The sequence below is a fragment of the Meriones unguiculatus genome, chromosome 18 (assembly GCF_030254825.1).
Source record: "Meriones unguiculatus strain TT.TT164.6M chromosome 18, Bangor_MerUng_6.1, whole genome shotgun sequence".
Classification (NCBI taxonomy): domain Eukaryota; kingdom Metazoa; phylum Chordata; class Mammalia; order Rodentia; family Muridae; genus Meriones; species Meriones unguiculatus.
The window spans coordinates 67865630-67878927 of NC_083365.1; the positions used below are offsets into that span (position 1 = coordinate 67865630).

General features: G+C 44.9%; 1 protein-coding gene across 1 annotated transcript in view; it reads right to left on the minus strand.

Moving 5' to 3' along the window:
* Positions 1 to 5043: 5043 nt before the first annotated feature.
* The window catches only part of Insig2 (insulin induced gene 2), a 103651-nt gene continuing 95396 nt past the window's right edge, over positions 5044 to 13298 (minus strand). The window contains exon 6 of the mRNA XM_060371708.1: positions 5044 to 5644. Within this exon, the coding sequence (XP_060227691.1) occupies positions 5558 to 5644 (87 nt within the window). The 3' untranslated portion in view covers positions 5044 to 5557. The remainder of the gene's footprint in view (positions 5645 to 13298) is intronic.

Genomic DNA, 13298 nt, shown 5'->3' on the forward strand with positions numbered 1-13298 from the left:
CTGCATCCCCGGCACTGGGATTACAAGTGAGCACTACTGCATCCAACGCTTTGTTGCTGTAACTGTTGTCTTATTGATAAAGAATTCCATATGTGTATGTAATGTGTTTTGATCAAGTCCCTTTTCCTTTCTTTCTAGTCCTCTCATATCTAGAACCCCTACCAGTGTCGTGTGTGTGTGTGTGTGTGTGTGTGTGTGTGTGTGTGTGTGTGTTTTCCTTAAACTCACCGAGTCCACTAAGTGTCACCAGTAGTATGTGCAGGGTGGTAAGTCCGTCTACCAGAGCGTGGGTGGCCTCTCCAGGGCCATATACAAGAAGAAAAGAAAAAAAGAAAAGAGCTCTCTCCCCAGCAGGTATCTGTTGGCAATAACTCCTCAGGTAGGGGTGGGACTTCCTGTCCCCTCTCTGTTCCATGCTGGTGTTTTGTCAGGCTTCATCATGTACAGTCTTGTGCATGCTGTCACAAGTACTGTCAGTTCATATGTACAATCACCCCATTGTGCCCAGAAAACACTTTCCTCTAGTCGGCCACTGCCTCGGCCCTTAGTCTTAAGGTCCCCTCGTCCCTAACGATCACCAATGCTCTGAAGTGGACGCTATGACATAGACATCCCATGTAAAGCTGAGAATTCTGCATGATGGGCCTCTATATTAATCACTGTCTGCTAACATTCTCTGATGAGGGTTGAAAAACACACTGATCTATAGATGTAAACACTATGTCTTTAAAAGCCAGGTTAATGCTATATACATTAGCACAATAAGAGTCGAAGGTTTTCCCGTAAGATCTCCCTAGCTCCCATGCCCAACATTTTTATGGAGGTTCTGGGAATCAAAACAGAGGTTGTTATTCTTGCATTGCAAACAGTCTACTGACCGACTTAGCTCTTCATCCCTGAGAATTTAATAATTAAGCAAAAATCCAGAGTCACCGTCCTAGATCTGGACCAAATGTGTAGTACAGGAAGTGTCAATGAGAACCTGAGTAGTCAGGGATCCTGGGAAGAAAAGCACTGACAATTTAGGAAGAATCTACAGGAGTCATCTGGAGTCCCAGGTCTGTTAGTTATTCTCTCTCTCTCCCTTTGTCCCCTTCGTCCTTCCCTGTGTGTGTGTGTGTGTGTGTGTGTGTGTGTGTGTGTGTGTGTGTGCGCGCGTGCGCGTGCGCACATGTGTGCATTGTTTGTATGTCCATATCTGTGCAAGTACAGAAGTCTAAAGAGGATGCTGTTGTCCTGTTCTCTCACTCTCCACTGTATCCCCTTGATACAGGGTCCTCTATCAAGACTAGAGATAGGCTGGAAGCCAGCACAGTGGTCTTCCTGTCTCCACTCTAACACATCCACACCTACACAGCACTTATGCTATAGATATGCATGGCCATATTCAGCTTTTGTGTGTGTGTGTGTGTGTGTGTGTGTGTGTGTGTGTGTGTGTGTGGTTGCTGGGGATTTGAAATCCGTTCTTCATGCTTGTGCAGTGAGGGCTCTTACTCACTGAATGTTCCCTGGCCCACCTATGCAATTTCGGTTACCCTTCAAGCTCTCCTAGTAAGAAACACCATTACTGCCATGTACAGTTGCAGAAACAGAGACCTGGAGATCCAAAAATGCTTCACGAGTAGCAAGGCAGAACTTTTTTCTTAATTCAGGTCTTGCCTTGGTTTTTCTTCCCAATGCTGTGGGATTATGCTAGTAATTTCTAACCAAGTCCTCATAATGGCTGTCACTCCTAATGGAAAATGTTCATTGCTTTCTGGTTGTTGGTTGGTTTGTTTTAGTGTTATCTAAGAAGTCACTTGTCTGCAAGCAAAACTTCGAGCCCCAGGCTGTCACAACCATCAGCCTCAGCCAGCATAGGCCAGAGACTGAGATTTCAGGAAACCACCAAAAACTTAATAACTAAGCAACTGAGGTTCACTGGCATGGCAGGAGACAGAAAAATCATGACTGAGGTCCTACTTTATTATCATAGACTTGAAGAAATAGAGACATGACTGCTCCTGCCTTCCTGCTTCTACAAAGGCGAGAAAGGTTTCATGTCCAACAAATGTCACTGGTAGAAGAATCTCCAAGCGTGTGTGGTGTGTGTCCTGCTGGGAACCAGGTTCAGCTCTCCCTTTTCTGTTTTTTGATGACCAGGGAAGAGATTTGCTTCTCTCACCAGAGTGTGGGTTTGGTTCTGGTTCTGAAATGGCACCTGCTCCATCCCTCAAATATTGCCTCCCTTGTTTGTGTTACTCTTCTTAGGGCCCAGATGAGAAAAGTTCCACATGAACAGAGGAAACTGTAGAAGTGGGAGCAAGAGGGAAGACGAACCATGAGAAGAAAAGAAATTGAAGTATTCTGACAAGGATGCAGCCACGAAAGGCTGAGCAGGCCAGCTGGTGTGGAGAAGCGTGTGTATGCACTGGGATGAGCCAGCGTGTGCCAACCTCAGAGACCCATGCTCCTGGATGCTCTTCTGCCATCATCCCTGTTGCGGTGATCAAGTATCCTCAAAAGCAACTTAGGGGAGGAAAGGGTTTGTTTCAGCTTACAGGTCCTGGTCTATCACTGAGCAGAAGTCAGGACAGGAGCCCAAGCAGGAACTTAAAGCAGAAACCACGGAAGAAGGCTGTCCGCAGGTGCATATTTCCCCAGCTTTCTTATACAGCCCAGGAGTGCCTGATCATAAAATGATCCTGTCCCCCTACACCATCAATCAAGGCAGCCCACCATAGACATGCCGGCAAACAATCTGATTTGACTGAGCTTCTCTTAGTAGATGACTCCAGTTGTGTGAAGTTGACAGTTAAATCTAACTAGAACAGCCGTCTTTGGTGCCAGGCACTAAGATAACCACATTATGGACGTGTGCCCACAGAAATCTCACTGCCATCTTAGAAGGTAATCTTTATTATTCCCACTTTGTGGATTAGAAACTGGGGACTGGGAGATGCTTAATTAGTAAAGTGTTTGCCACACAAACAGAAGGACCTGAGTTCAAGCCCCCACAGCTTAACAATTCATGTTAAAAAGGACGAAAAGCCAAGCATAATAATGTAATCCTAGTACCAAAGAGGCAGAGACAGAAAGAAGCCTAGAGCTCACTGACTGGCCTGCCCAGCCTATTTGTCAAGCTCCAGGCCAGTCAGAGACCCTGTAACAAATGAATGAATGAATGAATGAATGAATGAATAGCATTGCAGTTGGCACCTGATGAAAGATACCTGAGGTTGTCTTCTGTTCTTCACATGCACAGCACATACATGCACCTGCATATGGACATGCATGTGCACATGAGTGAACATACACACACGTACATACACATACCCACACACCTTAGATCTCAGCTAGAGGAAAGCCAAATGACTCAGCTCATTTATGAAGTAGCCTAGACTGTCCCAGGTGCATCCTAGGAGAGCTAGTCTGCCTTCAGTTGCTGACTAATTCATCCTTTCAGTCCTCCTCTGTATCCCGCATCCAGCCTCACCCAAACTTAACAAAGTCCAAGCACCCACTGTGGAAGAGGTTAAAGCAGCGTTCGTGGAACCAAGGCTGTTACCACCACTTGTGTCCAGAAAAACAGGACAACTGCCTGTCCCTCGCAGCCCAGGGACTCCGAGCCTCCTAGTCAGGCTAATTAGACAAATCTAATCACAGACCTGAAGGAGCCAGGTGATGGGCCACGAACACTCAGCTCCACTTTGCTGGTGATTGTCAGGAGATCCAATTAAGATAGAACTGAGCCTGCCTTGCTTCAAAGGGGCAGGGCGAGGGTTGAGGGAGAGAGAAAAGGGAAACCAAATCTTAATATCCATTAAATCAATCTGCCTTGTGCGTGCTTGAGATGGTGGGAGCATGCGGGGAAACAGAGGACAACCCTGGTGTCTTTCTCAGGCTCTGTTCCCCTACCCTTTTATTGGGGTTCATCAATGGCCTAGTACTTATCAGGTAGGCGAGGTCGCTGTCTCCCAGTGCTGGATACCTCCACACCTGACTTTTTGCTTAGGTCTGGGTGTCCGAGCTCAGGTTCTCAAGTTTGCATGGGAAGTTCTCTGTGAACTTTGCCCTGTCTCTGCAGCAGTGGCATGGAGGGTCCAGAATTAATTTAAAAGAGAAGCCAGGCAGGGCTGTAATACCTGATGCCTTATAGTAATGCCCCAGACACTGCATCCAGACCCTCTGAGCCACCTTCCCCTTGCCCTTTCTTTAACTCTCATTGTAGATACTCTTTACGTTCTGAAGCAAAGGAGCCACCAATACCTGCAGGAGGAGAAGGAATTTTAATATTTTTAATTAGAACACTCAAGCTGATGTAAATAGCAGCTCCTGCATCTGTGCCTCTCTCTCTCCCAACCTCCCTGCTCACCCACATCTACGTACAGAACCAGAAAAGTCTCTCTGAACACTGTTGTGGAGTTTATGCAACCTTCAGAGCTTGGGTGGATTGGAAAGCTCTCTCTCCCGGATAACAACAATTCAATGTGCCTTGACATTTTAATAGCCTGCCGTCCTGGTGAACACAATCGAGCAAGGCAGTGAAGCAAAAATCATTAGGTAAGCAAGATAATCTAAACGGAATCTGCCGCCAGTACTGCTCACATCTGGGAGAGGGTAGCACAGCTGGGCTGGCGACAAAGCAGAGCTCACTGTGCTTCACAGTGTCTTTGTCTGTCAGCACCCTCACGCGCTTGAGTCCCTGGTGCATATCTCTGTGCACAGACTTTGAGAGATAAGCAGCCATGCCACTGCAGACCCCTTAAGGCTCCAATATGAAATCACATGAGTGTGCACGAGTTGTAATGAGCCAAGATGTTTTTTGACCTCACCAAACCGTCACACAGAGAGAGAGAGAGAGAGAGAGAGAGAGAGAAATAAGCTTACTGCTTAGAGTGTAGGCTTGCCATGTCACAGAGAAAAGGACAAATGTTTGCTGGCATTCTTAATGTCAACTCCATAAGAGGTTTCTATTCATATGCATTCATTTATGTAGAGATTTTGAATACAGAATCATGCCATACTAGTTGTCTCCTATTGCTGTAACAAGTACAAACATCATGCAACTTATTAAAGGATTTATTCAGCTTACACTTTTCAGGTCACAGTTCATTGTTAAGAAAAGTCATACAAGACCTCAAGCAGAAACAAAACACATGAGGAATGATGCTTTCTAGTTTGCTCACAGGCTTATGCTTAGCTAAGTTTGTAATATGGTACCGGACCACCCTCCCGAGTAATGGTACCACCCACAGTGGGCTGGGCCCTCCTATACCAGCTAACAATCAGGACAATCCCCTACAGACATGCCCACAGGCCAATATGATGGGGTAATCTCCCAACTGAGACTCCCTTCTCAGGTGACTCTCAGGCTGTCTAGGGTTGACAGTTAATTCTGATTAGGATATTTTCAAGCTATATAATTTACACAGAGCTATAGAACATAGAAATTTTATATCTACTCAAGCAAGGCTGATGTTGACTAACTCATCTGATACTTGAAATAACAGTGTTACTACTTTTTCTCATTTGAAGATGAGACCATCGAGGCACAGATTAGAAGCAACTTACCAAGTCATCTGTAATCACTGGAAGAGTCAGCAGACCCTCGTGCAAGTAGTCTGCTGCTAGAATTTAGGCTTTCTTCACACCGTGCTGCCTCCTAAAAACACAAACCACAGAGAGAACTGTGCTACATAAGTTTTTCTTTTAAATAAGATTAGTGTATTCCTTTCTGAATGTATATATTTATATATGCACATGACAAACACAACAAGCAAGGCACTGTAAACCGTGTGTGTGTGTGTGTGTGTGTGTGTGTTAATAGTAGTGATAGGAAGAGGAGGAGCCAGTAGGCAGAGGTCAATTTCTGGGTGTCTTCTTTGATTACTCTCTATCTTATTGTCGGAGACAAAGTTTCTCACTGAACCTGGGGCCCCAGCCTGTCTTTTTCCAGCACAATACTGGGGATCCAGACGCACACCACAATGCCTAGGTTTTTATTTGGGTGCTGATGATCTGAACTCAGGTTGTCATGCTTGAGCAGCAAGCACCATACCCACTGAGCCAACTACCCAGCCCGTGGCTAACTATTTTCCAATGCACTTATGCCTCAGAGACATACATGAACACTCTATGGGTACAGGGATATAATAATGAATTTGATATAGCCTTTCAACAGCCTACAGGGATGTCAGAGGGAAACAGGTGGCTAAACTTGAAGGTTTGAGGTTGAAGATAACTAGGAACTATGGAGGTAAGGAGTGACCCCTCCTGACACCCACCTCTAAGCAGTCACCCCCTTCCCATCAGTCTTCCTGGGAAGCCACCCACTTAGCTCCATTGCTACAAACTGTAGAGGGTTCCACTTGGCAACTGCCTTTAAGACCATGATATAAGCTACACAAGGAAAATTAATCTTGTTGCTTGATAATTACATATAGGTGCACACACGCCTTTCTAAGGAAGATGGCAGGCATGACATCACACCTTGGGAACAAGGGACCACAGATGCTTCCCCTGTCGGAGTTCCACCCTCCCAGCTGTTCCGTGCCCTTCCCACCACAGAGCCGTTCCCCTGGTGCTGACTTGGCAAGCTCTTCGCTTTATGAATATGACCCTCGGTGGGGAGAGTCCCTCTCCACAGCCCCCAACTATGTTATCACCATTATTAAGGAGCTTAAAAGAGGAGCTGGGAGGACGAGACACTGCTGGAATTGCAGGCTGATTGTGATTGATGTGTTCCTATTAGTGCCTCAGTGTTATCTCTCTGGATGGCAAGAACAACCAGTGAGTTGTAACACAACAGATTACCTGAGTTCCCAGCCTTAGAAGGGTGTTTAAATAAAATATAGTCCCTCTTAGCAAGAGGCTCATTTTCTCTGCGAAGCTCCCGGACTATGTCATGTCAGCCCTGATTCGCTGCGCCTCTCCTCAGTAAACATGTCTTATCATTAATAATTCCTTACAGGCACCGTCTCTGAGAGTCCTCTCGAGTGCTGCGCCCTCCCCCCCTCCCCACTCTTCCTCTAGGTGGCTGGGTTCAGACACATCACGCTTCAGTTTGGGTTCCAAGGTGCTTCTCTCTGGATTTTCACCTGCCTTGCCAAAAATGATTGATTACGCTGGGCCAACTGGGTGTCCGGCAATACCCAACAAATGACTTTGGCCCCTAACAGCAGGCCTTGGCCAGATAGAAATCAATATTTCACCATTAAAATCTATCAAAGAAGAGTTAAGGCACCATCTGTCCCTGCCGCCTCTCTATGGTGTGTGAACATTAAATCCGACACTTGTACCACACGGGTAATCAATATATAGTGGTTCACAGATCATTTGTGGTCCCCTTTTAGCAGTGATGGATGTCTGGAATCGTTGTGATTCATTTTGTCAGACCATTAAACAAGATTCTGTCCAGTTCCTTCCTGATTTCATTTAGAGGATCATTCTTCACAGTTCATAAGAGGGAAACGGTTTTACCAATCTGCTTCTATTTCAATAAGTCACTTTATAGAGATTTTGTGTCCTGCAGACTGTAAAAATTCTAGAGAGATAGTACAAACAGACCTCTGAAGCTATTCACGGCATGACATATGCAGAAGGTGTGGAGAGAGGAATGTAAATATGTTTACCTCTTTATCTGCAAATGTTGGTTTTAACCCGCTCCTAGCTGGAAGGCTGGCCTGCAGTCTGCATGTTCTGCGGATCTCAGCTACAGACACAGGGTGAAGCTGGGTGACAGTAGGCTTCATTTACAGAGAAGGAGCTGAGGAATCCACTCACACCCTGGGAATATGATTAAAAGAAATGGCAAACTGCAGCAGGCTGCAGTTTGGATACTGAGTGTGTGTGTGTGTGTGTGTGTGTGTGTGTTTTCATTCATGTTGGAGAAGGTGCATGTATATGCATGGACGTAGAGCCAGAGTTGATCCTCAGCCTGTCATTCCTCAGGTACTGTCCACCCTGCTTTTTGTAACAGCATCTCTCATTGGCCTAGAATTCACCAGGTTGGCTATACTAGCCCCAAGGATTCACCTGCCTCCACCTCCCCAGTGCCAGGATAACAAGCATGTGACAACACACACCGCTTTTTAAATGTGAGTTCTGGAGATCAGACTCAAGTCTTTGTGCTTGCAAAGAAACCACTTTACCAACTGAGCCATTTCCCCAGCCTAGGGTACTGATTTTCTACACTCAAGGTGATCTTGTCCCTTACCCAAGGGGTGGGCAAATGGCTTTGCACTCTGGTCAAGCAAAGGAACCCAAGAAAGATGGCAATGGCCACACTCCAAACTTCCAGGCATGGATGAGCATGAAGGACCTGAATGGCATCGTGATGAGCACTGGTGAAACACCAACCTGTTGTCCACCATGTGTGCACAATTCTCTAATCCAATAAGTCTACACAGTTGGTGTTATTACCCCGACTCCCTAAGGAACAAACAGGCTCAGAGAAAGTCAACTACCTGCCTGAGATTGCTGTACACAGAGCAAGTCAGACCCAAATGGATCAGCTGCTGACTTCACTCATGTAAACTGTAGACTGAACAGAGAATTCTATCCTAACCCAAGTGGACTTCTTGAATGTTTCTAGACTTTTCAGTGACACCAAAAGATCAGCATTTCTAGGAAAGAAAACCCTATTTTATATTAATTGGTAATAATGATTAATATTTTTCTCCTTTTTTACTAGTTCTCTGAGAATTTTGTGCAGTATATTTTGATCATATTTACACCTCCTCCAGCCACTCTCAGATCCATCCTCCCTTCTCCAACCACCCAACTTTGTGCCCTAAATGGGACATTTATATCATATCTCTTCACCACAAGGTTCTGGTGTCATTGTGGAAGAGGAGGCAGAAAAATTGTGTCAGAGGGAGCGGATGACTACAGGGCATGAGTGTTCTCTGGCCACAGTAGGGCAGACACACCAGAGCTCACAGGAGTTGAGTCAGCAGCATGGGGCCTTTCACAGGCTCAGACCAAAACTCCAGCTTGGAGAAGGAAGGTGAGCACAAATCTCCATCCTTATCTCGGGCTCTCTTGGCAGTTAATGGCTACTGGAAAAGGGAGAGTTAGCTTCCTTTAAGGGTTTGGGCCCTGGTGGGTTGGTCCTCCTCCTATGAAGGTCACACACCCAAGAGTTCATGAGCAGTACAAACTGTACTTGATGGATTTTGAAAAGTATTTTTTTATTCAGATATCAGAATGTTCAATGGATTGCACCAATGAATTCAGACCCAGGAGCCAAATGAACAGAGATGTGTTAGTATGTGCAAAGCACTAAGTAATACGCTCCATAACCATGCAAAGGGTTTGAAACCGTTTTCTGGTGATGGAGCATTGCTTATGTCTATAGTTACTGCTGACGTTAGTAGAGATAGGTAAATGTTGGCTTCAACATTATCATAAGCATAAATTTATATATGTGTAGACAATACACATTAATGTAAACGCATAATTAATATAAAAGTATGACATTACATAGTACATGTAAACCTTGAAAGGCCTTAGAGATAATATCATTTATGCTTTCTTCCCTTTTGAAATGACTCGCCTTTGGTTAAATGAAAGTAAAATCTGAACCAGAGGGGTGGTAGTGGGTAAAGCCTTTGCCGCACAACCATGAGAGCCTTAGTTTGGATCCCTGGAACCCAAGTTAATGGGGTGCAGTAGTGTGCCTGTAATCTCAGTGTTCCTACTGGGAGGAGAGGAAGACACGGGAAAGCCCCAGAAGCCCACTGGCCAGCTAACCTGGGGTGCACAGTGGAGATCAACATGAGATCTGGATCAACCAAGGTAGAAGGCAAGAACTGCACCTGAGGTTGTCCTCTGACCTTTACATGTGCACCCTGACATGAATACAACCCACACTTACATACGTGAACATAAATACACATGAATACATGTACACATGGTATATACACACAGAGCAAGAGATGTTAAAAAGAGAGAGTTAAAAATTCATGAGGGAAAAATTCTCTTTTCTGACATCTAAATAAGAACACAGTACAAATATCATATATTACATGATAATGATGATTTGTGGGATATATTTATTGATGAAGCAATTAAGAGAAGTTGTATTCATTTTACACTTAACCGGAACTGGAAATGCCGTGTATTTTTACATCCACTCCAACTCATTCACTATCAGGTGACCCTGCCTGAGTTCGAGCATTCTGGAGCTATCGGAATGCTCAACAGTTCCAAAGGCTGTGTGTGTGTGTGTGTGTGTGTGTGTGTGTGTGTGTGTGTGTGCAAGAGAGAGTGTGTGCATGCCAGTACATGCATACAGGTGCACGTGCATGCCTTTATGTGCTGAGAACACGGGTTGATTTTGGATGCCTTCCTTTTTTTGTTAACAGAATCCCTTACTGAACTTGAAGCTCATCCATTCAACTCGGCCCAATAGTCAAGTACAGGGATCCATTTGTCTCCACCTGCCCCTGCCGAGGGCTGGGGTTGTTGATATGTGTCCCTGTACTTGGCTTTTACACGGGTGCTGGGAACACAAACTCTGGGCATCATGTTTGCACAGCAGTCACTTTAGTAGCTGAACCATCAGAGCCATGTATAACAGGTGGTGGCATTCTGGAGAATGCCAGTCTAAGTCATCCAAGAGGTCTACAACATGGGGTAGATCTTGAAAAACTTAGACTTTGGACCTGTCTGTGTCATCTCAGACAGGCCATTTAGCCTCTCTGAGCCCTGTTTGTAAGGTTGAAGCTAGTTACCCCTGCATCACAGAGTAATTGCAAGACTTGCATGAGGCAACATAAGCTCAGGCACAGGTTCACAGAGTTAGTACCCTGTTTGTTCCTGCCGTCTTTTCTTCTTTCCTCCCCAACTTCACTTCATCAATGTGCATCACACCGTACTTAAGTCACCTATAAGAAAGAACCTGTAATGGATTCTGCCACACCAGGATTTATCTCAGCTCTCTTTGGTTCTAGAAATATGTCACCTGGGAATCAAAGCAAGGTTGAGAGGTCTTCCAGTCAATCACTGACCAATAGAGGAATCACTTTCCCCACCTGCCTGCCAGGCCATTCTCAATAACCAGGGTCTCTGACTGTCTCACGAGCAGTGCCTCTTCACTGAACGGTGTCCTAATGACCAATTTCCCGCTAAGCCAACCCCGTGTAAATGCCACCCATTAGCCCCAGTCATCATTCCAACCCATAACCACCTCATGTTCTGTATAATAATTTAATAGAATCAAAAGAAATGTTCCCTTTAATTGTGTTGAATCTACCTTTTTGGAGCCTTTCCATCACAGGACTAGACTCCAAGAACACTGAGACAGTGACAAAGCTGGGTTTTTTTCTGTGTTATCATGAACTGTGGTCATGAGAATTTTGTTTGTTTGCTTGTTTAACTTTTATTCTTTTTCTGAGTCTTTCCTTTGGCCTGTTTTTCTCTTGGTTTGTTTTACCACTGCTCCTTGAAACCCAGAGCTGCCCAAAACACATCCATCTCCACAGTATACTTTCATTCATGTAAATCATTTCTTCTTTTCTAACCTCCTGTTTTCTTGCCATTTTTTGCAGTGTAATGTTTTCCCTCTAGGCATGACATGATCATCCTACTGCCATTTTGAGGTAGAGACTCCTAGGCCTGGTAGCCATGACAACTAATTGAATATGGCAATAATGATAGCTAGGTCCATGGTAACAGTGATAAAGCTGACAACATGAGGTCGGAAATAGAGTCTCAGTGGCCTCAGGGTCCAGACCCCCGTCTTAGGTGCAAATGATATGAGGAGATGCCGGAATATACAGGAACTTAAAGACTAACTGAGGGGGATGGAGACTTCATTATGTAGGTTCCATGAGGTCACCATTCACCATGTGGTAAGACTTTTTAACAAGACAGCTATTTTCTGAGCACTCGTACTCCTGTAGGACTATATTCACCCATGCTGTGTAAGAAAGCCCAGTAAACTTACTACTTCACTAAGCTAGCCTTGAGTGGAATTGTTTTTTGCCCTATCTGGGGTAAATGGGCCAGAAAAAGTTAAACACATCACCATCTATTTTCAATTCATCCACATGCCCTTCCATCTAAAACATACCAATCAGAGAAGAATGTCAATCTATTCTGGAACCACACCTAAGACCTTTGCAATAGAATGCATCCAGCCAACGGTGTATGTTGTAGCTGTTATCATTTTCAAGAATTCTCAGTCACCAGTATAAGCCACATGTGGACAGGCTTCTATCCGCAGCAGCTCCAAACAGCATGATCTGATCTTTCAACTGTCCTTGATATTCACACACTCCAGAGACATAATTTAATCTCCCCAGTTGAATTCTGGGCATTCTCAAAAGCTACACAAAAAAGTGTTATGGTCTGTCTAGGTTATTCAAGGCAGAACAGCCATGCCCAGAATTAACATGGACAGATGTTCATTTTTGTGACCATGTAGCCCTGAAGTTCAACCTTTGGGCCTCACTTGGGTCTAGACTTCCAAGTCTCCGTCCTGAATAATGCATGATGCTACGCTGTTAATCTTTTCCTGTCTATAGACAACCTCTGAGTCTAGTGTATCTGACCATGGGCACATACAAGTTCCTTCTAGTCAGAATTGCCTTGTGGGTCTGGAAAGAGCTCAGTGATGAAAAGCAGCAACTTTCCAGATGACCCAAATTCGCTTTCCAGAACCCACTTCAGGAGGCTCAAAATCATCTATAATTACAGTCACAATGGCCCGATACCATCTTCTTGCCTCCATAGGAACCTGCACACACATGGCACACACACACACACACACATACACACACACACACACACACACACACACACACAAAATAATAAAGGGTAGCTTTGTTAGGAAGGGCCGCTGGTAGGAAACTCAGACTAGGTAACCAGGCTCTAAGCAGAGAGAACTGTGCGCAATCTGGAAACATATACAGTCCCATGCCATCCAGAGGTTGGAGGCAATCTGACTGTTGCTACATTGCATGGACCATTCTCCTAGCCAGAGGAAAAAATGACTTCAGACATATAACCCAAGTCATATATGTCCTGCTTGAAGTGGAGGTTTCTGGTTTCTTTGAAGACTCAGTTGAGTTATGTGATGTTTTGCTAAAAGCTGTCCTGTGAGAGGGTACATGATGTTTTGCTGTAAGCTCTCTTGTGTGAGAGGTGTGACTTTGGCCAGCTGAGAACATCCATGGGTGTACTCTGAGGAGAGGAGATATATAGAAGCCTGTGCACAGTGAGACATCACTTTTTGTATTGACATCACTGCATTGATCTTCATGTTTCCACTCTTGACTTTGCAGAGAGAAAGTCTCCAGAGAACTTCTCAG